The 26,920-nt window shown below is 53.7% G+C and overlaps 1 protein-coding gene across 1 annotated transcript; it reads left to right on the forward strand.

Moving 5' to 3' along the window:
- The first annotated feature begins 22 nt into the window (after positions 1 to 22).
- NCSTN (nicastrin) lies at positions 23 to 15,791 on the forward strand. Its single transcript, XM_074164543.1, has 17 exons — positions 23 to 160; positions 418 to 522; positions 2,383 to 2,506; positions 2,986 to 3,104; positions 5,037 to 5,182; positions 5,344 to 5,494; positions 6,398 to 6,507; positions 7,326 to 7,478; positions 8,680 to 8,784; positions 9,196 to 9,273; positions 9,773 to 9,942; positions 11,280 to 11,382; positions 11,657 to 11,752; positions 12,280 to 12,367; positions 12,494 to 12,645; positions 13,422 to 13,634; positions 15,085 to 15,791. The coding sequence occupies exons 1-17, from the start codon at positions 28 to 30 to the stop codon at positions 15,205 to 15,207; spliced, it is 2,169 nt and encodes a 722-aa protein (XP_074020644.1). The 5' UTR covers positions 23 to 27; the 3' UTR covers positions 15,208 to 15,791.
- Positions 15,792 to 26,920: the final 11,129 nt, after the last annotated feature.

Below are 26,920 nucleotides of genomic sequence, written 5' to 3' on the forward strand. Positions count from 1 at the left end.
GACGGAGGAAGCGGAAGGGCTGGGAAGATGGCGGTGGCGGCGGCGGGGCGGAGAGCTTGGGGCAGCCGGGGGATGAAGGCCGCTGCGGGGAGCTGCCGGGCCCCGCTCCCGGCCTGGTGGGGTCTGCTTCGGGGGCTGCTTCTCGCCGTGCTGGCAGCGGGTGAGGCTCAATGGGAGAGGGGCGGGACGGGGTAGGGCAGCTCTCCCCCGGTTCGGGGCCGCTCCGCACCGGAGGCGGAGGTAGAGGGGGCCTCATCTGGCCCCCTTTGAGAGGGTGGCTCTGGGAGCCCTCGCCTGTCCCCCTCGGAATTGTGGAGGGGCTCATCTTTCCCCCCCCCGAGTTGGGGAAACGCCTTTTGGGGTGCGGGGACCCCTTGGTTTGTCCCTCTCTGAGGTGAGGCTGTATCTTTCTCGCAGGCTGCTGTCGGGGAAACTCTGTTGAGAGGAAGATCTATATCCCGCTGAACAAAACGGCGCCGTGCGTTCGCCTCCTGAATGCCACCCACCAGATCGGCTGCCAGTGTGAGTACAGCTGTTGCTTGGATCAGTGTTGTCCTTGTTCTCAGCACCGTTTGCCCTTTCCCAACCCCGCTCCGGTAATGCTGAATATTCTGACCCGTTTCTGCTAAACTGAGGGGTGGAAACCTTAGAGACTGTGTTCCTGCAGACCTCAAAAATTCCCTGCCAGGGCAGAGACCAGTATTTTGAGCTTGTGCGGTCAGTGTATGCCCAGAATAAAACCAAGCCGCAGCTATTAGGGGTGCGAGGCAGAGCTGTGAGCACTGCAGAACGTGTTGGGGTTAACAAGGTACGAGAGAAAGGGAGCAGGGATTGAAAAAGCGAGAAGGGGGCATCTGAAGGGAGCGGAGGGTTTGGTTGAGCCGCTTGTGCGGGGCCTGTTGGCTCCACAAAGGGTTTTTTTTTGTCATATTGAAATGGGGAAGGCAGGCCTGAGTGAGTTTTAAAATTAAAAGATAGGTAAGGGAACACCATTCGAGCAGTATTCCTGGATGAAATTAGTGTGAGTCAGTGTTCTGCTCGCTTCCAATTCAGTTTTGCTTCCGCAGGCAGCCACACCCTGCAGGAGGTTGTTGGCTGCCCCTGCAGGGCAGCACAGCTGCGCTCGGGCTGTCACATAACTCAGGGTACAAGGTTCTCTGGCTCCTCTTCCTCCCTCTGTGGGAGCCTGGTGGTCGGGCCGACGGCCGCACGCAGCCCTGCCTTCCCGCTCACGGGCAGTTTCCAACAACAGCACCAGTTACTAACCGTGGGGGTTGTGCTTCTTTTTACTGGTAGCTTCTTAAGCAAGTGCTTTGTCTGTTCTCTGCTGGGTGACAAGGACAAGCCATGGACCTGCTTTGGTGCTAGTGTCCTTTGCTGTCACAATCTTTTGCCCCTTGTGCTCTTCCAGGCCTCGTGCTGAGCTCTCAGAGCTCTCGCTTTCTGAATTCGCAATATTGAATCTTAAAGCACTAAAGTGCTTCTGCTACTGTGGTCCTTGAGGCAGGGCCTGTCTCCTCTGAGTGCCGTTCTGTCTCGGGGCCTGTTTCCTCCTCTTCTTCCTTATTCCCTCTGGTCACAGGGGACTCATGGTGAGGACCCTTCTGGAGCTCTGGGACCAGTCCTGGGCTCCCCAGTTCAAGGACAGGGAACTATTGGAGAGGGCACAGCAAAGGGCTACAAAGATGATGAGGGGCCTGGAGCATCTCTCTGATGAGGAAAGGCTGAGGGACTTGGGGCTTTTGAGTCTGGAGAAGAGAAGACTCAGGGGGGATCTGATCAACGCCTAGAAATACTTCAAGGGTGGGTGTCAGGAGGATGGGGCCAGGCTTTTTTCCAGTGGTGCCCAGTGACAGGACAAGAGGAAATGGGCACAAACTGGAACATGGGAAGTTCCACCTAAACATGAGGAGGAACTTCTTTCCTGTGAGGGTGGCGGAGCCCTGGAAGAGGCTGCCCAGAGAGGTGGTGGAGTCTCCTTCTCTGGAGACATTCAAAACCCCACCTGGACACGTTCCTGCAGGACCTGCTCTGGGTGGACCTGCTCTGGGAGGGGGTTGGACTAGATGATCTCCAGAGGTCCCTTCCAACCCCATAGCATTCTGCGATTCATAGTGCTTAGTTAGCTCAAGGTCCTTCAGTGCTTTGATGTGTTTAAACAAAAGATGCTTTCAGAGCCTGTTCAGCTTTTTTCTTTCCCCACTAAAAGCGACTCTTCCATTTTCTGCCCTGCTGTAGCTAAATGGTGCCTCTTCAAATTCCTTCCTCTAATCCCATGAGCTCTTCTTCCCAAAATTCCTTGGTAAAATACTGCCCTGCTGTTCCGGGGTGGTTTGGGAGCATGAAACTGTGAAATGTAAAGGGCAAATTCTCTTTTCACAGCCTCCATCAGCGGAGACACAGGGGTCATCCATGTGGTGGAGAAGGAGGAGGACCTGAACTGGGTGCTTACTGACGGCCCCCACCCACCCTACATGATTCTGCTGGATGGGAGTCTCTTCAACAGGTGAGTCGTCAGCGTTGGGGTCTCCCCAGGGTGACCGGAGCCCTGGGTCACTAATCAGGTGCTGGAAATGTCATTTTTCAAGTGACAGATGGCGGAATCAGCCCTGGCTGCATTAAAGTATGGCGAGATTGAAACATTTGTGGGTTTACTGTGTTTTAGTGCTTGATTTTATTTCTTCTTAAATGGGCTGGTTTGCTGTTAGGGAGATCCTCGTGCCACGTTCATCACTGCAGCAGTTCCTATAAGTTCATTAAACAACGTGATTAAGATTGGTCACATCTTATCCCGGGCAGAGCGGGAAAGAAATGGCTGAAGTTTTCTCCTTGTTGCTGTGTGCGTGAGCTTACGGTTTTGAGAAGAAAAAGGGACATGCTGGTTATTTCGATGAAAAGCATCGTGACGTGCTCGACTGTAACGTCTTGGATTGTAACTCTTCGTTAATGGATTCAAACATTTCCCTGGTGTTTTCTCTTTTCCAGGAGGGTGATGCTGCAGCTGAAGGGAACCTCCCGAGTGTCAGGCCTTGCGGTGGCCGTTGCCAAACCCAGCCCCCCCCAGGGATTCTCTCCTGGTTTGAAGTGCCCCAACGATGGCTTTGGTAAGGAAACGTTAACTCTTCGTTCTTGGTGGACGGTGGAGGAAGAGAAACGGTGCCTTTACGTTGGCCAGTCCGAGCAAAAAATGCCAAGGGCTGCTGAAATTGCACCTACACTTTAACGTCAAAACGGTATTTAAGATGATGTTCTTAAATGTTCTCAAAATATTCTTTCCGTGTAGTTGATCTGAGCTCGAATCTCATCATTTCTCAACATGGTACCTCTTCAAATTCCTTCCTCTAATCCCGTGAGCTCTTCTTCCCTAAAGCCCTTGGTAAAATACTGCCCTGCTATTCCAGGGCCCTCAGATAAGCTGGCTAAAACAGCATTAAATCACTAAAAGTGTTAAACCTGACCAAGGGTGGTTGTAACTTCTTTTTCTCTCACGTGTGAAACTTGTGCTTTGTCCACACGTGATCCTTAAAGCCTCTTGTGTTGCACAAGATTGAGAGCAGTGTGTGTTAAACTCCCTCTCTGGGCCAGTCGCTGCTTTTTAAAATGCCATTCTGCCTCCCCAAATTCCCCCGGTGGTCTCAGTCAGGTTTTCATTTCGGTATTTTTTGCTTTGAGAGGGGAGAAATTCATAGAATCACAGAATTGCCTGAGTTGGAAGGGACCTTCAAGATCATCTAGTCCAACCACCAACCTAACTCTGATCAAAACCAGCACTAAACCCTGTCTCTAAGCACTATGTCAACCCGGCTTTTAAATCCCTCCAGGGATGGTGCCTCAACCCCTTCCCTGGGCAGCCCATTCCAAGGCTTAATAACCCTTTTGGTGTAGAAATTGTTCCCAATATCCAATCTGAACCTCCCCTGGTGCACCCTGAGGCCGTTTCCTCTTGTCCCATCGCCTGTTCCTTGGGAGAAGAGACCGACCCCCCCTGGCTACACCCTCCTTTCAGGGAGTTGTAGAGAGCGAGAAGGTCTCCCCTCAGCCTAAACCTTTTCTCCAGGCTGAACACCCCCAGCTCCCTCAGCTGCTCCTCACAAGTTCTCCAGACCCTTCTCCTTTGTCTCCAGACCCCTCACCAGCTCCGTTGCCCTTCTCTGGACCCGCTCCAGCCCCTCAATGGCTTTTTTGTGGTAAGAGGCCCAAAACTGGCCCCAGCCTTTGAGGTGGGGCTTCACCAGTGCCCAGTCCAGGGGGACGGTCACCTCCCGAGTCCTGCTGGCCGCACTGATACAGGCCAGGATGCTGTTGGCCTTCTTGGCCACCTGGGCACACTGCTGGCTCGTGTTCAGCCGACAGTTGACCAACACCCCCAGGTCCTTTTCTGCCAGGCAGCTCCAGCCACTCTGTCCCCAGCCCGGGGCATCCATGGGGTTGTTGTGACCCAAGTGCAGGACCCGTCACTTGGCTTTATTGAACCTCAGATCGTTACACCCTCTGTAGCTTGCCCGAAGCTTTCTGCCGTGAAGGATCCGTGCGTGCTCTGGGGAGGAGTTTGATGCGCTGGCGTTTGTCGTGCCTCTGCCTTCGTGCTGTTTGTGCAGTATTTAGGTGTTAAAATGATTGGCACGTTACGGATGCCTCGGGGCTGCTTCCAGCACAGGATGAGCTCAGAGAACGTGGGTTTGTGTGTTTCCTCCTTTCGAAGTGTCACGTTTCTCTGTGTGCTTCCTCCGCTCTCTCAGCGGGTGAGAAACGCTTGCTGCGGGCTGGTGCCAGCCTCCTGGCCTGCCGCGGCTCGGAGCATCCCTGGTTCTCACTCTCTCTCTGTGTGACACGACGCTCTGCCTCTGCCGCTCCGCCGCACGCAATGACCTGCTCCATCTCTCCGAGCTTCTGTCAGCTGGTTCCTCAGCCCGTAATGGGGCTCATTCTGTATCTGCTGCTATTTTCTCAGCAGGCTCTGCCTCTCCTGCAGTCTCTTATTCTCTTGCAGGCTCAGATTTGCCCATTTTTTATTTTTTTTTTTCCTCTGTTTCCAGGTGTTTATTCCAAAGATTATGGCCCTCAGTTTGCACACTGCAATAAGACCGTGTGGAATCCTGTGGGGAGCGGGCTTTCGTATGAGGATTTTGACTTCCCTATTTTTCTTCTCGAAGATGCCAATGAGACTCAAGTTATTAAGCAGGTACCGCGCTTCCTTAACGAGCAGGAGAGGGGACCGGTTCAGGAAAGGGGGAAGAAGTTTTATTTTCTCTCGGTTTAGATGTTGAAATCTGCAGTAAAAACGTATGGTCCGGTGCTGTTACGGAAAGGCTAAGTTTTGTAACGATTTTGATTTCCATCCAGTGTTATCAAGACCATAATGTCCCTCGGGAGGGGTCTGTCCCCGAGTACCCTCTCTGTGCCATGCAGCTTTTCTCCCACATGCACGCCGTCACCAGCACCGTTACCTGCATGAGGCGCAGCTCCCTCCAAAGCACCTTCAGCATTAATCCGGGTGAGCAGATCCCTCTTTCCTTGTCACGATGGGGGATAAGGCTGGTGGTAAAAAAAGAGAACATGGAGCTGTTGGAGCGGGGCCAGAGGAGGCCCCGGAGATGCTGGGAGGGCTGGAGCCCCTCTGCTGTGAGGGGGGGCTGAGAGAGTTGGGGGGGTTCAGCCTGGAGAAGAGAAGGCTCCGGGGAGACCTTGGAGCCCCTTCCAGTCCCTCAAGGGGCTCCAGGAAAGCTGGGGGGGACACTCTTGATGAGGGAGGGGAGTGATGGGACGAGGGGGAAGGGTTTTAAGCTGAAAGAGGGGAGATTGAGCTGAGCTGTGGGGCAGAAGTTCTTTATTTTGAGGGTGGTGAGAGCCTGGCCCAGGTTGCCCAGAGAAGCTGTGGCTGCCCCATCCCTGGAGGGGTTCAAGGCCAGGTTGGAGGGGGCTTTGAGGTGTCCCTGCCCAGGGCAGAGGGGTTGGAACTCAAAGATCTTGAAGGTCCCTTCCAACCCGAACCGTTCTATGATTCTAAAAATCTCAGTGGAATACAGTTATGCAAAAGGAAAAAAGTTTTAGAGCTTCCCTTAAAGGCTTGTTTGCCAACTGAGCCTTTTCAAAATGAACTATTCAAATGGTAAGGAATTTGGGGCTACGTTTGTTGTCAGTTTAGAAAACAATATAAAAAAGAAATGCTGGCTGAGAAAAATACTTAATTTTTGCTATGTAGGTACCTAATATCAGCTCCATAATCTGCTCTGGAATTACTGCTCCCTTAGATTGTGTGTATGTGAATTAAAATCCTAGCTGAGCAGAAGTTTCCCCCCTGCTCGCACTGCCGATGAGCTACAGCTGACCCCAAAGCTCATTTCTCACTTGTCCCTGCTCTTCTCTCAGCTCAAGCAATGTTGTTTCTGCTTCCTAGAGGTTGTGTGTGACCCTCTTCTCGATTACAACGTTTGGAGCACTTTGCAACCTATCAATTCCTCCGGCAAAGTGGATCCTGAGAAGGAAGTTATTATTGTTGCTACACGAGTAGGTACCTCTTAATCTTCCTCTCTAGAGCATGGGTTGGAAGGATTCTGGAAAGATGGGGGCTTTGAGTCTCATGGGAATACATTTCTCTTACGTATTTTCATTTATTTCCATGTTCCAAACCTTTTAGATCTGACTATTATGTTTCTGAAAGTGTGAGCCTTATAGTTGGTGGGTTTACCTGTTGTTTTAATATAAGGATTCTGTGTCTTCTTTCTTTCTGTCTTGTTATTTGAGACTTTTTTCAGCATTTTCTTCACTGCTGGAACCAAACGAGGAATAGTTATTGTGTCTGTTCTGCTTCCCTAAGATATTTCACATCCTTAAAGTGTGTCACGGAGAGGGAGGCAGCAGGGTTGGCTCTTCCCTGCTTTTGGGGAGGCAGAGGCTGAATCACGTGGCGATTTTGTTGTGTGTCGAGCAGTGAGTCAGTGTCAGAACAGAGAGAGAAGTTCCCTTCCCCGTCTGGCAGTTTGGTTTCCAGTCGCTTTACACTCCCCCAGAGATGCCAGCTCAGAACTCCCGCTTTGTCACCACCTCAAAGCCTCGTGCTGAGCAGTCACGCCAGCACTAAAATCATGGCACGCTTGATAATCTCCATTTTCAGGTCAAGTCTTAGAGGCAATGGCAGGGCTCCTAGGCCTCAGGACTGCCACAAAAATGCAATTAGCATTTTAAATTTCATTAGTCCAGGTGCTTTGGTCCCTCCTGTATCAGTAGGATGAGTGGGATGGGAGGGAGGCGATAGATTTCCCTTCCCAATACAATATTCCTCTCTCTGTGTGCACATTTTTTACTCCTCCCATTCGTGCTTACAGATTGACAGCCATTCCTTCTTCTGGAACATCGCACCTGGGGCAGAGAGCGCCGTCACCTCTTTTGTCACCCACTTGGCCGCTGCCGAAGCCCTTCATAAAGCGTCAGATGTTCATTTGCTGCAAAGGAATATCATGTTCACCTTCTTCCAAGGGGTAAGAGCGGTGGCATCGCTCCACCATTTGGCTTGTTCCGAGATGGCAAATCAGCCCTTGGCTCCCTGCAAATGAACTTTTTCCCCACTCTTTGCGCGGAGTCATTTATCTGCCTCCCCACACCGTGGTTCTCTCTGCTCCCCCCGGTGAGAACGGGCTCTTAATTGCACTGGGATAACGACAGCAGATGGAGCTTCCACTGGGGCAGCCCATATTCTGCCCCACGTTTCATTCTGGATGAATGACTCCAACTTTGCTTTTCCTCCTGCCTCCTCCCCGTGTGTCTGTCTGTATGTCTCACCCCCCGATCAGGATGAGGATGCGACGGCCAGGCTCTAAATTCTGAAATGAAGCCCAGAAAAAGGCTAGATTAAAAATATATGTGTTGACAGCAGCGAAATGTAGCTCGTTTCTGAGAGCCCGGCGCTGGAGTTGGCAGCTGCGGAAAAGCAGAACAAGCGTGTGGAGGAGGGACTGATGGCCAACAGCTGATGTTCCCCTCAAGGCATCTACATCCATGGCTTCTTTTGTGTGGTTTTGTGAAACTGGCTCCCACAGCCTCGTGCCGGGGCCGTGTGATTCCCTTCATTCACCCTCCTTGGCAGAATTTCCTTGGGGGGGGGACAACTGTACAGCGCTCTGGAGGGGACATTCTCTGTCGTGCTCCCAGGATGGAGGAGGAATGAGAAGACTTGGCTGTAAATTAGTCAAAGAGGAGGGAAGTCTGGTGGCTTCATTGCCCCTTTGTCTGGGGGATTCTCTTCTTGGGGGCACCCATTCTTCCCCAGGCACCGTTCAGCTTCTTGCAGCTCCCTTGACAAGCTCACTGAAGTCTCACTTTGCCTCTGTGCCTTCCTTCCTTGTGGAATTCAGTAACTCGCCCCTGGTTTTCTGCTCTTTGCCTTCCTTTTTGTCCTTTGCTTCATCCTCCAGTACCTTTGTCTTTGGAGCCAGGCGCAATGTAATAGTTACTTTGGTCTTTTGGTGCATGCCAAGCACCTTCAGAAATGTTTGGTGGCCCTCAAACTCTTGGGTTGCACCTTCAGAAATGTTTGGTGGCCCTCAAACTCTTGGGTTGCACCTTCAGAAATGTTTGGTGGCCCTCAAACTCTTGGGTTCGGTTCACCTCAGCCTCTCAAATATGCCAGACGGATACCCCGATGTGATTCATACATGATTTTTCTTTTTTTTCCTCTTGCAGGAGACCTTTGATTACATTGGCAGCTCACGCATGGTGTATGATATGGAGAAAGACAAGTTTCCTCTCCGCTTGGACAACATTCATTCATTTGTGGAGTTGAATCAGGTGTGGGATAAGTTTAGGGGACCTTTTTTAATTCCCTGTTTAGCTGTGGTTTTCCCAGCCAGCCTTTCACTGGTTTGTGATTATTACCTGGACTGGACTTCCCTGCTCTGCAAGACTCACTCACTTATGTATGTTTTAGAGGGGAGATTGAGCTGAGCTTTGGGGAAGAAGTTCTTTGCTGTGAGGGTGGTGAGAGCCTGGCCCAGGTTGCCCAGAGAAGCTGTGGCTGCCCCATCCCTGGAGGGGTTCAAGGCCAGGTTGGAGGGGGCTTGGAGCAACCTGGGCTGGTGGGAGGTGTCCCTGCCCAGGGCCGGGAAGTTGGAACTCGATGGTCTTTAAGGTCCCTTCCAACTCTAACCATTCCACGATTCTGTGTTTTCTACTTCGAATATTTTGTGGTTTTTCTTGCAGGTGGCTCTGAGGAATGACTCCGTTCTCTGGATGCACACGGACCCCGTCTCTCGGATGAATGAATCTGTTGAAGTGCAGGTAACAAAGCAATCTGTAGTCATTCATCTATCCCAAATTCTGTGGGTTCTTTAGCGTGCTGCAGATGATCAGGATGTTAACCTTTCCAGAGAAGTTACACGTGTAAAAGAATAGCAAAAAATATAAGGTCTCTGGGGAGACCTTACAGCAGCCTTCTAGTACCTGAAGGGGGCTACAGGAGAGATGGGGGGGGACTCTTTATCAGGGAGTGTAGCAATAGGACAAGGGGTAATGGTTTTAAATTGAAAAAGGAGAGATTTAGTTAGATATTGGGAAGAAGTTCTTTGCTGTGAGGGTGGTGAGAGCCTGGCCCAGGTTGCCCAGAGAAGCTGTGGCTGCCCCATCGCTGGAGGGGGTTCAAGGCCAGGTTGGAGGGGGCTTGGAGCAACCTGGGCTGGTGGGAGGTGTCCCTGCCCAGGGCAGGGGGCTTGGAACTCGATGATTTTCCATCTCTAACCATTCCATGATTCTAAAACAGTGTCATTTTCTCTATTTTCAGGTTAGAAACTTGCTGGATATCCTGAGTAACAGCAGCCTGGGAGCAAACGTGACTCTGCAGGAAGTTGGATATTCGCAGCCTCTTCCCCCATCTTCCTTCCAGCGCTTCCTTCGGGCTCGGCACATCCCTGGAGTGGTCCTGACTGACCACAGAACTGCCTTCCAGAACAGGTGCTTCTCCGGGCTGGGGGGGCAGAGGGTGGCCAGTGGGCAGAGGGTGGCCCGTGGCCAACGGCAGCGGAGCCGGCAGAGGGCACCTGAGCTCCCGCAAGGCCTCTGCCAGGGGGGTGCCGCCTGACATACATGTAGAGCTGTGCCCCGGGGGGAGCGGAGGAGCAAACATGTGCCATGTAATTGAACAAGCGCAACATAATTATTCTGACAACCGAAAGAAATCCAGTTTTGTACAGAAAATGTTCCCCACAGCTGGCTGGAAGCCAGAGGTGAGCAAATGGCAACTGAGCGTGCCTAAGCCTCATCTGTTCTTCCAGAAGCTGGCTGCATTTTTTTTTTTTTTTTTTTTTTTACTTTTTAATATGGCTTTCTGTTTGTGATGGCAGAAAGCCCCAGGCATTGGAAAGGGCACTTTCATTCACCCCACATGACCCTACCTCAGCGTGGTCCTTGGGGATCCCTTGCTCCTCTTTGACTTTGGGAGTTGAGATGTGGGGTAGAGGACAGACATACGCTTCTCCCCTCTTCCCTAAACTCTTCAAATTGGCTCTTTACCTTCCTTTTCTATCCTTCCCTGCTGTTTCTGAGAATGTTGTGATCCAGGGGAAGTGGCTTCCCTTTCGTCTTTACTGCTCTAAAGGGATGAGAAGAGCTGGGATGGAAGGAAGCACAGCCCTCTGCTGTGGGACCCCGCTTTAGACTGGGAGGGATCATAGAATCATAGAATTGTCTGGGTTGGAAAGGACCTTTAAAATCGTCTAGTCCAACCATCAGCCTAACTCTGATAAAAAACCATCACTAAACCATAAAAAAACACCACCGAGCCATCAGTCCCAGTTTGACTGGGAATGGCAGGGGCGTAGACCACCCAATTCTCAGTTCAGCTGCTTGTGCTGCAGATGCCTTGGTGTAAATCTCGCCTGGAGTTTGCTTGGAATTCCTCGCCGCCTTCGAGATAAGGCATTAATAAAATCCACTGGCACGACTTGCATCAAAAGCCCTTTTCCCGGGGGACCTTCTCCATGGGTTGTCCTTGCCTCAGTTTCTCTACCCGTTTAATAGATTGGGCTGTGGCCCACCTGAAAGCTAATCACAGCCTGTAAATTGCTCGGAGATCCTCAGATGGGAGAAGCTGTGGAAGGGGCCAAGTTAATTATAAAGCCTCATTAAATGGTTTAAGGAGCGTGTGGCAGGGCAGCGCTTTGGCAGGGCTGGATCGTTGCTCCCCGGAGGCTGCTCCCACTGTTTGCTTGAGGCACACGCTGAATTGAATTCCGTGCCCTGTGGTTTCTTTCCTGCCCCTCCCCAACCTCCATTTGCCTCCTTCTTTTCAGATACTACCAGAGCATGTACGACACTCCGGAGAACGTCCGGATGCAATACCCCGAGGGCCTCAGCCCCGAGGAGATGCTGGAGTATGTCACAGACACAGCCAAGGTTCCTATTTTGCATTTTCTTTACCTTTTTTATCTGGGGTGGATGGGGGCTTTGGGGAGGGGCAGAAAGAAGTGGGGAGAGAGGCGGGGAAAGCTGTTTCCAAAGAGGGCAGAAAGAAGGTGGGAGCGCTTTGTACAGGGACAAAAGCGATGGGCACTCAAATGCTAGCGTGATGGAAGCGGTTTTGATGGATGTGTGGATTCTGGCTCGCTCTCCTTGCTTGTTTTGCTGGATCTGCCTGTCTTGATTAACACGGAGCGTTCTTCCTTTGCAGTCCCTGGCAGAAGTCGCCACAGTGGTCGCCCGTGCTCTCTACCGGCTCGCGGGGGGAGCCAACGACACCTCTGCTATTCGGGCAGATCCAAAAACGGTACGAGCAGATGGAATTGAGGCCCTGGCATCTCTGATGAGCCCTCACGTACTTCCCTTCTGTCTCTGTTTATATGTGTTTACACAGCATGCTGTCCTGTCTGTCTCCGCGAGGGCTCTGCCTGGCCCCCCCCTTCTCCTTTTCCCCACCACAGCTGAATGAAAAACCCTTCTCTGGTTCCTTTCCTCTCGATCTCGGGGCAGACATTAAGCTTCACGAGCCCATTACAAAACAGAGCTCCTTTTATCCTCGTTCCGCAAAGCAGAAGAGGAAGCTGAGGTGAAACAGCGATGTGTGTGCCACAGGGATAGGCTAAGGAATCGGTGGAGCTGGAATCAAACCCAATTTTCACATTTAGATCCTGAATTCTATACAGTTGTGACATATAGTCATTCCTTTGCTGTTCTCTTGGCCCTTGTAGTGGGAAACGTCTATCAGCCAAATAATCTTGAGAGAGCTATCGCTGCTGAGATCCTGTTTGTATAAATCTCTCCTCTTTGTATAAACCGATTTCCATCTCTTCCCAGGTCTCTCGGATGCTGTACGGGTTTCTGATTAAAATGAACAATTCCTGGTTTCAGTCCATCATTAAACCAGACATAAAAGGAATTCTGGGTAAGAGCAACACAGGGAAGAGGAACACAAGGATGGGTTTGACCCCATGTGTGACCTGGCAGCTTTCTACAGCGCTGTCTGCTTCTGGCCGTCTCCCCGTCAAGCCCATTTCTCTCCCTGTTCCAGGTGACGTTCCCCAACATTACGTCGCCGTTTCCAACCCCGTGAACACCACCTACCTTGTACAGTACGTCCTGGCCAACCTGACGGGTACCGTCGTCAACCTCACCAAGGAAGAGTGTCTGAACCCTGAAAAAACACCCAGCAGCGAGAGAGAAGTAAGTGTCCATCAGAGCGGGATGAGAGGGAAGGACAGATCTGTCCAGTTTATGGTTTCTGCTTTTGAGCAAAACCGGTTGGGAATGTTTTCTGTTCCTCCTAATAACATGTGGAAGAATCACAGACTGGTGGGGCCTGGAAGGGACCTCTGGAGATCACCTTGTCCCACCCCCTGCCCAAGCAGGGTCACCCAGAGCAGGTCCCACAGGATCAAATCCAGGCGGGTTTGGAATCTCACCAGAGAAGGAGACCCCACACCCTCTCTGGGCAGCCTCTTCCAGGGCTCTGCCACCCTCACAGTCATTTCCTGTGTCCCAGTTTGTGCCTGTTGTCCCTTGTCCTGTCCCCGGGCACCACTGAGAAGAGCCTGGCCCCATCCTCTTGCCCTCCCAACCCTTTAGCTATTGCTCAGCGTCGATGGGATCCCCTCTCAGTCTGCTCTTCTCCAGCTGAATGGCCCCAGGTCCCTCAGCCTTTCCTCAGCACAGAGATGCTCCAGCCCCTGAGCATCCTCGCAGCCTCTGCTGGACTCTCTCCAGCAGTTCCCTGTCCTTCTGGAACCGGGGGGGGCCAGAACTGGTCCCAGTGCTGCAGATGTGGCCTCACCAGGGTAGAGCAGAACTGGGAAACTCTTCCAAGGAGCCATCTTAACGCCCGAGGACAGGAAAGGAGTTGGGCAAAAGGATGCCTTTAGAGTGAGAAGAGGCAATAAAGCCCCTCTCTTACCCTCCTTTCTCTTCAGGTAAGGTCTCTTACCCTCGTATTTTCTTCACAGATGTATGACTACGCCTGGGTGCAGGGTTCTCTGGACCCCAACTCAACCTCACGGGTCCCCTACTGTGTCCGGTCAACGGTTCACCTGACCAAAGCGCTCTCTCCTGCCTTTGAGCTGCGGCAGTGGGGATCCACGGAGTATTCCACATGGACGGAGAGTCGGTGGAAAGAGATCCGTGCCCGAATATTTCTAGTAGCCAGCAAGGAGCTAGAGGTGAGTTGGTACATGTCTGAAAGAGAGGAAAAAAAAAAACCTGTGGGTAGATTTGAATGAAACAGTTCAGACTTTGCTACGAGATCTTGTGCCATCGTCCTGTGTAAGAATCCCAGCTAAGAACAGCCAGGCTTTGGTCCTTGAAAAAGAGGGAACCGTCGCTGGTGACAACCCTCCCACCTCCAGCCCTTTGGGGGTTAATAATGTGGTCGCTGAGGCTGAGACTGGTGCAGAATAATCAAAGGTCCCAGGAGCTCTGTGAATAAAAGGTAGAAGTGACAGGAGTCTTAACCCCTTCCCCAAGCACGGGGGCCAAAGCTGGTGAATCCGGCTGTTAAACCTGTTTCACCCGATGTGCAAAATGTGCCTGATTGTTGCCCCATTTTCCTTCCTGCGCTTTGAATCCCCTCTAAAAAGTGCAGAAATAACTTTGGCTCAAACCATCCCGAACAAAAGCTGCTGTTGGTTCAGTGTCTCGGATCCTGAGCAGCCCCTGGGCTGGGTGTGACGTGGTTTAAGTGCCGGCAGAACAAGGGTTAAGCGCCCGGTCCCTTTGGGACTCTGGGCCTGTCTGGTGTCCTCTGGTTGGCTGTTCATGATGTCATACCCTGTCACATCATGTGCCACCCAAAGGCCGTGCAAGCCCAGGCATCCCTTGCATCCCTGGGATGGTTATTTCAAATCTGAGCAATTTATTTGGGCGACACTGGGCCTTTTTAACACCCTCAGGCAAGCACAGTACACCGCCTGTGTCTCGGCACCAGTAGATACTGGTGTCCAGTTTGAGCCCAGCCATCCCTGAAGCGTTGACCCAATAGAAAATGTGCTGGGAGTGTTTGGCCGCTGAATGGGGACTATACTGGGATATCTGGGGAGACTGGGAATGGCAGTTCCACCAAGGAGAAGGGTGATGGGAAGGGATCTGCCCAGGCCTTAGATGGGTCTGGGACTTTCCTGGCTTCAGGAGAGGTGCTGAGCAGAAGGGACTCTGTTATTCAAAGCCTATTGACAGATGTTGATCCTGCCAACAACTTGTTGACGGCATTTGCGGTTCTTTGCTGGAGGAGATGATGGTTCAGGAGCAGCCGAGGCGTTATTTTAAATCCTTGCTAAAAATCTTTGCAAAGCGCGTGCGACTCTTCAAACGCGATAAGTTCTTTATCCGTGACACAACTTTCTTACCTTTTCTCCTAAACATCGGTTTATGTGCAATAACCCCAGTGAAAGCTGACCTGACCCTGTCTGGCAGTCGCTTTTGTCTGAGTCTGTAAGGTCCTCGGAGTATATTTATATTTTTATTTTTATTTCAATGTACACGGTGTCTCAGGAGCGAGCCGATCTCTGTAGCTTTCTGACAGAGACATTCCCCCACCCCCCCCACCCCGATTCGATGCAATTCGGTGCTGCGGGTCTGTAACGACAACACTGAGTGTTTCTCGTCCCTTCCCAGATAATCACCTTGGTTGTGGGCATTGTCATTCTCGTCTTCTCTCTCCTCGCCACGTATTTTATCAACGCCAAAGCGGACATACTCTTTAGCCTCCCGCGGGACCCCGGGGCCGTGGCTTATTGAAGATGCTCTCGGGGCTGGAGAAGCTTTAGCCCTTGGATTACAGTTGTCAAAAGATAAAAACACTGGAATTCCCCTCTCTCCGGATAGGACCGCGAATGGTTCTCTCTGGAGCATCCGTGCTCGAGTTCTGGGGACCGAGCCCCAAAAAACATGAGACTTTCCCAGAAAACGGTGCCGACCGAGCCCTAAAGAAACTGTGACCGAGACGGTCCCGAAGCCTTGCTTTTTAATTTGTCCTTTTTCTGAGCAACTTGAGAGGTCCTGAATGCCACCGAGGCGACGAGGTGATGGATTTGTTCCCTAAAGGAAGGGCAGGGGTGGAAAGATAAAGGTGTTTTCTCTGGGATGTCCATGGAGCAGCGGATTTCCGCGGTGTCTGACGGCACAGGTTGCCTGGTAATGTCCAACAGTCACTGTGAATGGGTGTAAACTCCAATACAGGGAGGACAAGGTGTGTTTAACAGATGATTAGATGTAAAATGTCCTTTTTTTTTTTTTTTTCTAATGGTGCAATATTTTCTGGGTTTTGTACATATATAAATAGTTCTGTTTAATTAAAAAAAAAAAAACCTCCGCTTACAAGTAAATTAACCCGTTGCCTGTTTTGTCGTAGTTGTTACCCCAAAGCCACTGGGTGTTGCAATGAGTTTTGGTCTCGGGAGAGACAAGATTTTGTTTGATTTGGTTTTTTGACCCGTGTTACAGAGTCACAGAATCACAGAATGATATGGGGTTGGAAGGGTCCTCTGGAGATCATCTAGTCCAACCCCCTGCCAGAGCAGGTCCACCCAGAGCAGGTCCCACAGGGACATGTCCAGGTGGGGTTTGAATGTCTCCAGAGATGGAGACTCCACCACCTCTCTGGGCAGCCTCTTCCAGGGCTCTGCCACCCTCAAAGTGAAGAAGTTCCTCCTCATGTTTAGGTGGAACTTCCCATGTTCCAGTTTGTGCCCGTTCCCTCTTGTCCTGTCACTGGGCACCGCTGGAAAAAGCCTGGCCCCATCCTCCTGACACCCACCCTTGAAGTATTTCTAGGCGTTGATCAGATCCCCGCTGAGTCTTCTCTTCTCCAGACTCAAAAGCCCCAAGTCCCTCAGCCTTTCCTCCTAAGAGAGATGCTCCAGGCCCCTCATCATCTTTGTAGCCCTTTGCTGTGCCCTGTCCAGCAGTTCCCTGTCCTTCTGGAACTGGGGAGCCCAGAACTGGTCCCAGTGCTGCAGATGGTTCCTCCCCAGGGCAGAGCAGAGGGGGAGGATGACCTCCCTCCACCTGCTGGCCACGCTCTTCCTGATGCCCCCCAGGATGCCATTGGCCTTCTTGGCCACCAGGCTGGCTCGTGGGCATCCTGTTGTCCACCAGGACTCCTGAGTCTTTTTCCTCAGAGCTGCTCCCCAGCAGGTCACCCCCAAGCTGTCCTGGTGTGGGGGGGTTATTTCTCTCTCCCATCTTTCACATCTAGATTCCCTGCTTGGCTTTGGGCTTTTTTTTCTTTTTTTCCCCTGAAGGCTTCTGGTTGGAATTATTATTATTTTTTTTTTCCTCCTTGTTTTCCCCATACAAACAGAAATCAGCACTTTTTACCACTCCCAGCCCAGTTTTCCACCCCCAGCTTTTTGTTCGGAGCCGCTCTCTGGCGAGAGGAACAAACAGCTGTCCCCGTTGCCTGTGCCCACACCACTCCTCCGATGGCCAACAGGTCTCCCCTGTGGCCACTGCCACGAGCAACCCTCCTATCGGCAGCTGACAAAAGGAGGGGAGAAGCGAGGGGACGAGGCTGGCAAACGCCGCAGCGGAGACACGTTTCCCCTCCCGCTGCCAAGGCTGGAGAACACACCAAATCTTGAGTCTCAGCCCAAAATTTACCCTGCGTGTCCCTCAAACTCTCCCGGTGCCAGCGGCGGCGCCGGGTGGAGGGAGTGAGAGGAAAACCAGTCGCCGTCGGTGCTTCCAACCCTTCCCGTTGTGTTCTGCCCTGGTCAGTAAATTGGTTTTACTCAGCTGGTTGTTGATGATGAGGTTTGTGCCGTGGGGATCCGAGCCTTCCCCTCCTTGGGGAATGGGGCTGGAGTGGTGGAGGAAAAGGGGGTGGGGGAGAAATAGGAGCAGGGGGTTCATCTGGGAAGTAAATGAGCTACGAGAGAGTCCTGGTACCCAGGTTTCTCCTCCCTGTCCATCCCCAGCCGCTGCCCCTCTCCTTGTGGTGCCCTCCGGTGACACGGACGCTGCTACTGCCCCCTTCCAGAGGGGTGACGGGACGCTCTTGAGACCTTGAGGTGAACAGCACTTGAAATACAAAGGTGTTTTGTTAAGGTCAAGCTGCTGTCGGTGGAAGGAGCTGCTTTTTGTGTGGTGGAGAACGAAATCCCTTTTTATACGGGAACAAGACCATGGGTAAAAGATCTTGTGTTCACCCGCATCCCTCTCCCAGCTCATCAACGGGGCACGTTGGGAGGAATCTGCATCTCTGTGACCTGTTCGCTCTCAGTCCTCACCCTCACACAAAGAGCTGGGGGTGGATTTGGGAGCGCTCCTTCCCCTCCCCTGGGACCAGGGGAGCCTTTGCTGCCTTTGTGTCCGACGGCAGAATCGCTGCCCCCGGGGAAGCCGCTCTCAGCTGCTTTTAGCCCAGTCTGAGCCCTGGAAAAGTTCACTATTAAGCCATCCTTTCCGTGCCTCCAGTCCGAGGACAGTTATCTCCAGTAGATCCGTGGCCCCAGTTTAAAAATGGGTTTTTCACCCCTTGTATATCTTCCTTTTGTCTAAAACCTTTGGTTTGGGGGTGAGTTGTGGCTCTGGTTCCTCCCGGTACAACAGCAGCCGTCCTCAGCTGCGCGGACCTCGAAGTTGATAACTCCCCTGATACACTTCCCTCCATCACTCCTGAGATTATGTGCATTAATTAGAGCATCCCTAATGCTAATAAGCAACGGGGAGTAAGTGCCTTCTCAGTAAATTAATGCGGAAAGTAGCTTGAATATTGGTATATACGTAGATTTATTTTTGTCTTTGCGATAGAAACAAAATTGCTGAGTTCTGAGGAGCGGCTGCGTGTATTTTGATGTGTGTTGGCTAAAAAAAGGTAGAGTCTAAATTGCCTTGGGGGCCAGTGGGGAGCCAGTGGAGTGGCCGCCTTTGAGGTAGCCTGACGAGAACAAGATAATTCCCCCCCTTCAAAGCCCATTTGCTTTGATAATTAGAAAAGTTTGCATGGGAAATTACGCAAAACATATGGAAAGCCAAGAACTTTCCGGCTCTGTGTCTGGTCGCCTTTGAAGCAGCGGAGTATCCCTGGCTGCCTCGAGGTCTGGGGAAGGGACGCAGCGAACGCCTCTGCCGTCTGTCGTAGCTGGTCCAGGAGGACAAGAGTCCAGCTGGGAAACAGGTCACCTCTGGAGATACCTGGCTGTTCCCTGGCTTCAAGATATTTCTCCTGGCAAATTTAGAATCGTAGAATGGTTTGGGTTGGAAGGGACCTTAAAGACCATCCTGTGTGTCCCCGGCCTTGTCCTGGGCAGGGACACCTCCCACCAGCCCAGGTTGCTCCAAGCCCCCTCCAACCTGGCCTTCAACCCCTCCAGGGATGGGGCAGCCACAGCTTCTCTGGGCAACCTGGGCCAGGCTCTCACCACCCTCACAGCAAAGAACTTCTGCCCCACAGCTCAGCTCAAGCTTAAAACCCTTCCCCCTCGTCCCATCGCTCCCCTCCCTCATCAAGAGTCCCCCCCCCAGCTTTCCTGGAGCCCCTTTAGGGACTGGAAGGGGCTCCAGGGTCTCCCCAGAGCTTTCTCCAGGCTGAGCTCCCCCAACTCTCTCAGCCTGTCCTCACTCGCTCAGTGATTTAAGATACTGCAGTGATTTAAGACACTCTCCCAGCCAACAGAGGTTACATCTCTCTGCCACAGTCAGCAGAGGAGACAAAAGCTCTCTCCAGTCTGGTTCAGCATCACAATCCAGCTCAGGTACTGGGAAAATGCTTTCTGACTCTCTAGACTTTGCCTCGCTGCTCCAAAGCACGGCTACTTGAATTGCTTCCAGAGCCACGCTACATTTTGAGGTTGGTTTACATCATTCCTGGTCGAACTGGTTCTTCCTGATGCTTCTAGATGCTGGGCAGCTTTGAGTTCCGTCCAAGCCCTTGGCATCTTTTTGGCACTGAGTTCAGCAGGTCGGTTTTTCTGCCGGTTTATGGGATGGGGGTTCTGCAAGTTCTCCCCCTACTCAGCGCTTGACCAAAGGGAAGAAAGGAGAAAGCAGCCGAGCAGCCAAGGGCGAATTCATCCTCAGGAGATGGAGCCGGGAAGAAGCAGGTTCTTCAGCCCTTCACCAGGGGGAAAAAGAAGTGATGCAACTTCCAGTGAGTCTTGCTGAAACTACTCCTCAAAATAAACAGGCTCCTGACGCCAGCGAGGGCTGGGGACCTGCTCCCAGGGGCAGGTTGCTACACCTTGCGCTGTGTTTTGCTCCTGAAGGTAAAGGCTGCAGCTCCATGCCGGTTCCCATCTCCTCCCAGCTCCAGTGAGCCTGGTGGTGGCAGGACAGGACTGGAGAAGATGGACCGGACACTGGAACCATCTTTCTTGTTGTACTTGAAGTAGTTCACTCCCTCCTGCTGGCTCTTTTGGCTCCAAGGTGCCCAACCAGGAGTAGAAACCCAGGGACTTCTGCCTCGCTTTTCTCCTGACTGTCCTCCAAAATCAGCCTCATCCCTGTACCTTGCCCTGCATGGATCCATGAGGAGTCTTGTCACAGCATTGCAGACTAGTGGGGGCTGGAAGGGACCTCTGGAGATCACCTTGTCCCACCCCCTGCCCAAGCAGGGTCACCCAGAGCAGGTCCAACAGGATCAAATCAAGGCGGGTTTGGAATCTCACCAGAGAAGGAGACTCCACACCCTCTCTGGGCAGCCTCTTCCAGGGCTCTGCCGCCCTCATGTTGAGATGGAACCTCCTGTGTCCCAGTTTGTGCCCGTTGTCCCTTGTCCTGTCCCCGGGCACCACTGAGAAGAGCCTGGCCCCATCCTCTTGTCCCGCACCCTTTAGCTGTTGCTCAGAGTCCATGAAGTCCCTTCTCAGTCTGCTCTTCTCAGCCCCAGGTCCCTCAGCCTTTCTTCACCGGGGAGATGTTGTCCTCCTTACTGGTAACCCCATGGAGCTCCCACCTGTGCCTCTGGTTCCGAGATAGCGCTTGGGTCACCCCAAACCACCCCCAGCTCCATCAGACTGAGGTTTTTTGGGCTCCCCTCGCCGCGGAGGGCAGCTGTCCCATGCTGTCCCCGCCGCACAGCCCCCAGGCGTCTTGCGGAGTCACACACATAATTTGCCAGCATCGGTTTCCTCCCCACGTGACTCTACCAGGGATTTTACTACCCAAAAAATAAAAAAAAAAAAAAAAAAAAAAACACAAAAAGAAGATGCCACTGACTCTCTCTTGACCCCTGAACTCGGCTGCCTCCCGGGAGGCCGAGGGCTGGGGCTGAGCCCAGAGAGGAGGGTTTGCAGCTGCCCTTGTGCCCTGAGGGGGGAGACATATGGGGGTGACAGTCAATGAGAAGGCAGAGGAAATGTGTGTTTTCTTAGCGCCCAGCTCCTGGGAACTTTATGGCTCTGGAATATTAAGAGGCAGGAAAGTTAATTAATACCCAGAACAAAGCCAGGGCTGTTTGGTTTCTGGGAGAAGGAAGTGGTGGAGACAGGAAGAAAAAAATTGGTGTCTTCTTAAATAATTTGTTTTCTACGTTTTATCAGGAGCTAAAATAGAGATGGAGCCTGTGAAGGGATTGATTTTTGGAGACCAGAGAAAGCAGATTTCTGAGGGGCAGGAGGGTTTTTGGGGTGAGCTGTAGGAAAAGCTCCCGATGCTGAGCCTGGGACAGCACGGAGTAGCGTTCGTCGTGCCCTGCTCTCTGTCACTTCTCTAAAAAGTCACTGTTTCTCTTGAGGTGACACTTCTGCCCCCCACGTAGCATCCTTCCTCTCCTCTCCGCTCTGCCCAGCTCCTGGTCCCAGCGCTGGAGCCCGGGGGCTGTGCTTTGGGCAGCGGTGGCTGCAGGTCCCCGGGGTCGAGGTGGCCCATGGATGGCCTTGCCAGGGCTGGCCTGGGACTAGTTCGGCTCCCAGCTGGGCTATCACTTGCCTGACACCTACCTCGGGATTTAGGGAGATGGGGGGGTTGCTTTAGGTACCGCTTTAAGGTATATTCAGACAACCAAGACCCTGTTTTCACAAGTGACAATGGCTCAGGTGTGGATTATTCAAGGGAGAGCATTTTTCTCAAATAAATACATGGAGAAAACCTGCTGCAAGACCTGCTCCTCTGGAACTGAAACTCTCCTCCTTTGAAACTGCTCTGGATCTCTCTGCGCCGAATATTTTGAAGACCCCCGAGCTCTGTGTGCCCTGTGCCTCAGGTGAAGTGGGTCCAAGGCCACCCTTTGCCTCTGTAGCCTGGCAGTTCTTTGGTCCATGGACCAACAGAGTTGATACGGAGCCTTTGTGACATGTCTAAAGGGTACATGGAGCCCTGTGTCCCAGTCTGGTGCCCCTTCCAGTAGCCTGTGGTCGCCCTCCAGTAGTCCTGCTGCCCTGGTCATTGACAACAGCTTTCTGTGTCCTCCCCGTGAGCAGCAGCGAGGTCCAGCTGAAGGAACGAAGGCTTTAGCCCAGGATAACGCCCGCTGGGAGCGAGGGCTGTTGGCTGGCACCCGGCAGGCATTTGAGTCCAGCGTGTGTTTAAAATCAGGGTCTGACCACTACAAATAGTGTCGGAATTGCCAGGCTGGATCATGCCCAGGGTCCAGCTCTGCTGCCACCCTTGTCCCTGACGGAGCCCAGCACCCGCTGCTGCTGGGGAAGGCACAGAAGATCCTGGAGCGACCCCGCACCCCAAATCCACAGCATCCTGATGATCCCTGAGCACCCAGTTCCCACACTGGGTACCGCTGGAGCCCTCTGCCCTGCCTCTGCTCCACCTGGTGCAGCGAGAACGTCCAGTGAGATCCATGCCATCCATCCGTATGTCCATCCTCCAGCCAGTTACACACGTCCCTGGAGAAAAACACCAGTGCTGGAGAAAAAGGAAGGTATTTTGGGGAGATACTGATCCAAGCTTGCTCTTCCCCAGTCTGCCCAGTGCAGCCCTGTGCTCCCGGGACCCAGTCCTTTTATCTCCAGCCCCTTCCATTGGCGTGCGGTGGGATTGCGAGGAGGAGGTAGAGGATGAGGCGAGGATGGAGGATGCTGCTTAGGACCTCCAGCTCTCTGCTACCCAGGTGATCCTTCCCCGGCGCCAGCGCAGCTTTAGCGGTGAGGTTTCTGGGGCTAATCAAGATCGACACGCAAACAAAACAGCATCTCCGCATCTCGCAGCCAGCAGAAAGGGAGAAGCAGATGGGCTGGAGGAGGCAGGGAGCTGCTGCTAACTGGATTGATGGAGAGGCCTTTAAGAGAGATGGATTGGAGAGGGAGCCGCTGGAGGAAAGGGCCGGGGCGGCCACGCTACGAATGGGGCAGGGGCCCAGGGAGATGACGGGAAGGGAGAAAGGCCTGCAGATAACAGATGGATGGACACAAAGACTGGAAGGGAAGAGAGGGACAGATGGACAGGCAATAGAGAGAGTCAGGAGAAGAGAGGGATCTGAACGTAATTAGATTGGATCCGATTATGACAGACTCGATTAGAGCAATATTATGATCAGGAGCTTCTGTCGCTATTTGGCTTTTAGGGGGGAACAAAGCCAGAGAGCACGTGTGGAAGGGGGACACGCGGAGGCGAAGAGAACCGGGAAGGATGAAAGGAAAGGGGCTCCTTGTGAAAGCTGTCAGTGGTGGTGGTGACAGATTGTCTAGTTATCGAGCACCGGGGCCGTCTGTCACCGACCGCTCACAAAACCTGCACTCAATAAAAGCCGGGGAGACAAAGGCGAGGAGAGGAGAGGAGAGGGGCTATCGGAGCCGGGAGCTTCTGTCACTCGCCAGGAGAGCACGCCCAGGGCACGGGGACAGCCCTGCGGCTCGGGGACCTTCTGTTGTGAGCTGGGCACACGCAGGAGCAAACATAGGTGTGCACAAAACACACGTGCTGTGGGGCACCGGACCTGGCTCGGCCACTTTCCCACGCTCACATGGACTCTGCAGCCAGTTTGCCTGTGCACGCACACGTGTGTGCACACGCAGCTTGCACGAACAGCCTGTGTGTGCACACGCCTTTGCGTGCCCTAACATACTTACCCCAAAAAGACCTCGAGCCTTGGCTTTGCGTGGCATCGTGGCCCCGGTTGAAGGTTAAGGGGTTGCCTGGGTGCTTCTCCGGTGTCGATCCCAACAGCTCTGCCTCCTGCTCGCTGTCTGCGAAGAGTCCAGGAGCTGGAGCATCCCCCGGTTGAGCATCACAAGTGGTTGGCGAGGCCTTGAGCCGTCCGTGTGGAGCATCTGAACCTTCCCAGCCGGCCCGGGCTGCAGCCACGGGTTGCAAAGAACGTGCTGCAAACCAGACGTGATGGAGCTGGCACCTGCCCCCCTCCAAAAACTGCACTTCTGGAGCTCTGGACCAAGTCTGGTGGCACCAAACGGGATGCTGGGGACGCTGTGGGATCTCTGGTGGCTCAGCTGCAGAAAATGGTCCAAAAGGGCATGTCTGCCAGGGAAGACTCTGCCATGAGTGAGCAGCTGAGTGGTCACAGGAGCCCAGCACCTTTTGTTCATGGAATCATGGAATGGTTTGGGTTGGAAGGGACCTTAAAGACCACCCAGTTCCATCCAGGGACACCTCCCACCAGCCCAGGTTGCTCCAAGCCCCCTCCAACCTGGCCTTGAACCCCTCCAGGGATGGGGCAGCCACAGCTTCTCTGGGCAACCTGGGCCAGGCTCTCACCACCCTCACAGCAAAGAACTTCTTCCCCACAGCTCAGCTCAATCTCCCCTCTTTCGGGTTGAAACCATTACCCCAGAGGGGTCCGGCCCCCGTGCCACAGAGCAGAGGGTCCTTGCTGGAGCGATGGGGCACAGTCCCACCATGAGAATTAAGGTACTGGTTCATAGATTCATAGATTCATAGATTGGTCCAGGCCGGAAGGGACCTCCAAAGGTCATCTAGTCTGATCCCCCCGCAGTCAGCGGGGACACCTCCAACTAGACGAGGTTGCCCAGGGCCTCGTCGAGCTTCACCCTGAATATCTCAAGGGAAGGGGCCTCAACCACCTCCCTGGGCAACCTGTACTGGTTGATGGACAGGAGTAGTAACGTCCCACCAGGGACTCTGTCTTTCCAGTGCCTATAAGTTGAGGCAGGGATCTCCTTCCAGGTGTCCCCCCCCCACCATGTTGTTGGGAGGTGCAGCTCCTCTATACCAGCTCCAAAGCTCCGGCTGGATCTACTCCAGCAGCACAAGGGTTAAATCTGCCTGTTTTCCCCGACAAGCCCAGGCCAGTGTGGTCCCTGGTGGTTTTGTACAATATGTCGCCTCATCCTCTGCCAAATGCTGCCTCTTCTCCTCTCTTTCCCTACCTCGCCGTGTCCCCTCTGCGCTCAGGCGGGGATCCCGGCTCAGGTCCCCCCCACCGTGGCCCCGTGCCACCGCTCCTCTCTCTGCAGCTGATCATCCCTCAACCTCGTGGGTCGTGGTGGGCTAGTCTTGGAGGGCTTCGTCCCCTTGGGTGGAAACACCACGCCTGGGGTCATCAGCCTCACGGGTCAAGCCGAAGGCATCGAGAAACGTTCAGAAGCTGGGGCTGCTCCCACCCGGCGTGCACCAGCCTTTTTTTCTTCCGTGTTGAAAAGAAGGCGCAGGAATTTGGAGGAAATGAGGGGTTTCTGCAGGCTCCAGCGTGGGGGCTCCTGCGATTCAGAAACCTGGGCGGTTTTGACAAGGAAATACCAGTTTCTGCCAGTTGGGAAGGTGGGAGACTCCGAAGCTAAGGACAAAGGAAAAGGGTCCCTTGTTCTCCCTCCCAAAATCTCACCAGGTTTGGACCAGCCTTAGCATATTCGAAGCTCAGAAGTTCTTGCTGAGGAGGCAGAGGACGAGGACCCAGAGACCAAAATCCCAGAGACCACGGCAGCTCCCACAGGCTCCGAGCGGGGTCCAGGGAGGATTTCAGCCCCCGGGGTTAGGGGGGCGCATATTGGCTTAGGTGGCAGGGGAAAGGTCTTGAGTTTCTCGCTCTGCCCTCACCCTCTCATGAGACCTGTGTCTGTGGCTTCATCTTCCCCGGCTCCCAGTGTTTGTGTCACCCTCCACGAGCCGCTCGGCTCGGCAAGGAGCTGCGTGGGCACCGAGGAGCGCTTGGAATCAGGGCAGCATCCTGCCCCTTGGCACTTCCAGGGTACAAGGAGCCCCCCTTTTCCTGAGGGAGGTCCCCGGGTGAAATCCTCCCTCCTGGCAGTGCAGAATTTGGATGCTGGGAGATTTTGGGCCCAGGTTGCCCAGAGAAGCTGTGGCTGCCCCATCCCTGGAGGGGTTGAAGGCCAGGTTGGAGGGGGCTTGGAGCAACCTGGTCTGGTGGGAGGTGTCCCTGCCCAGGGCAGGGGGGGGGACTGGATGGTCTGTGGGGTCCTTTCCAACCCAAACCATTCTATGATTCTATGAAGGGGCCCTGGCAACCTCAGCTCTTCCCTGGGGGAGGAGAAAGGCTGAGAGTCTGCATCGCCCCAGGGCAGAGTTGATGTGGCCACATTATGGGGGGGGGACACACCTGGGCTGCTGGGAGCAGGCACTGGGCTGGTGTCACTGCAGCCGAGCAGAGGGGGCTGTCCCCAGTTGGGGTCATGGAATCATAGAATTATAGAATGGTTTAGGTTGGAAGAGACCTTTAAGATCGTCAAGTCCAACCGTTAACCCAGCACTGCCCAGTTACCACTAACCCATGTCCCTCAGCACCTCATCTACACGTCTTTTAGATGCCTCCAGGGATGGGGACTCCACCACCTTGGGGACAAACCGGGCAGCCCGTGTCCCCACCGGGCACCTGTGCCTTGCTCCCCGGGAGACCTGCACAGATCCAGGATGGGAGGATGGATTTGCCAACCCCTCAACTCCCAAGAAGAACTCGAGCGGGAGCCGAAACCTGCCCGCTTCGCCTGGATGCCGCCGTGGCTGCGAGGCCAGCGCAGCTCGGGCTTTGGCATCCCCAAACGGGGAGGCTCCGGCAGCCAGATCCGCTCCTTCCCTCCCCTCCTCCCCGAGCCCAGCCCGGCAGGATGCCCGAAGCAGCCCAGCATCAGCTGCGGAGAGAGGTGGGGGCCCTGCTGGCGTCCTGGCAGGGGGAGAAGGAGCTGGCCCTGGGGGCGAGCAGGCGAGACGGGAACAGAGGAGGGACAAGGCAGAGCAGAACGAGAAAGAAATGCAATTTATTTACCCCCGTCAGGCTCCCCGGGGAGATGGGGGGGCTCCAGGCGAAGCGCTGCGGAGGGGGGATGCGTGCGCAGGGGCAGGGGGATCCGGGGGGTGGAAGGCAGGGGGGTGAAGGGTTCGCACCCCTCTCTGGCCGTGGAGGTGCTGCTCGTGTGTCCCCACGTGAGAGAGGAGGGGTTCGTGCCCGTGCCAGGGCTGCGGGGGTGACGGATGCAGGACGTGCATGGCATCCCGCGCCGCGCTGCTCTCGGGGGCGGCGGTGGCCATCGCCACGGGCTCATTAGGCGAAGATTGTTTTCTAATCGGTGCCATAGCAATGGGGAGACGGTGCTTCTCCCCGCCACCTGATCCCCCCGCCGCCGCTCCG

Source organism: Numenius arquata, chromosome 27 (genome assembly GCF_964106895.1).
Source record: "Numenius arquata chromosome 27, bNumArq3.hap1.1, whole genome shotgun sequence".
NCBI lineage: Eukaryota > Metazoa > Chordata > Aves > Charadriiformes > Scolopacidae > Numenius > Numenius arquata.

Coding starts and splice junctions, on each gene's coding strand:
- NCSTN (XM_074164543.1), top strand. CDS start 28: ATGGCGGTGGCGGCGGCGGGGCGGAGAGCTTGGGGCAGCCGGGGGATG. Junction 2,507..2,985: donor GATGGGAGTCTCTTCAACAG/GTGAGTCGTCAG, acceptor TCTCTTTTCCAG/GAGGGTGATGCTGCAGCTGA. Junction 8,785..9,195: donor CATTTGTGGAGTTGAATCAG/GTGTGGGATAAG, acceptor TTTTTCTTGCAG/GTGGCTCTGAGGAATGACTC.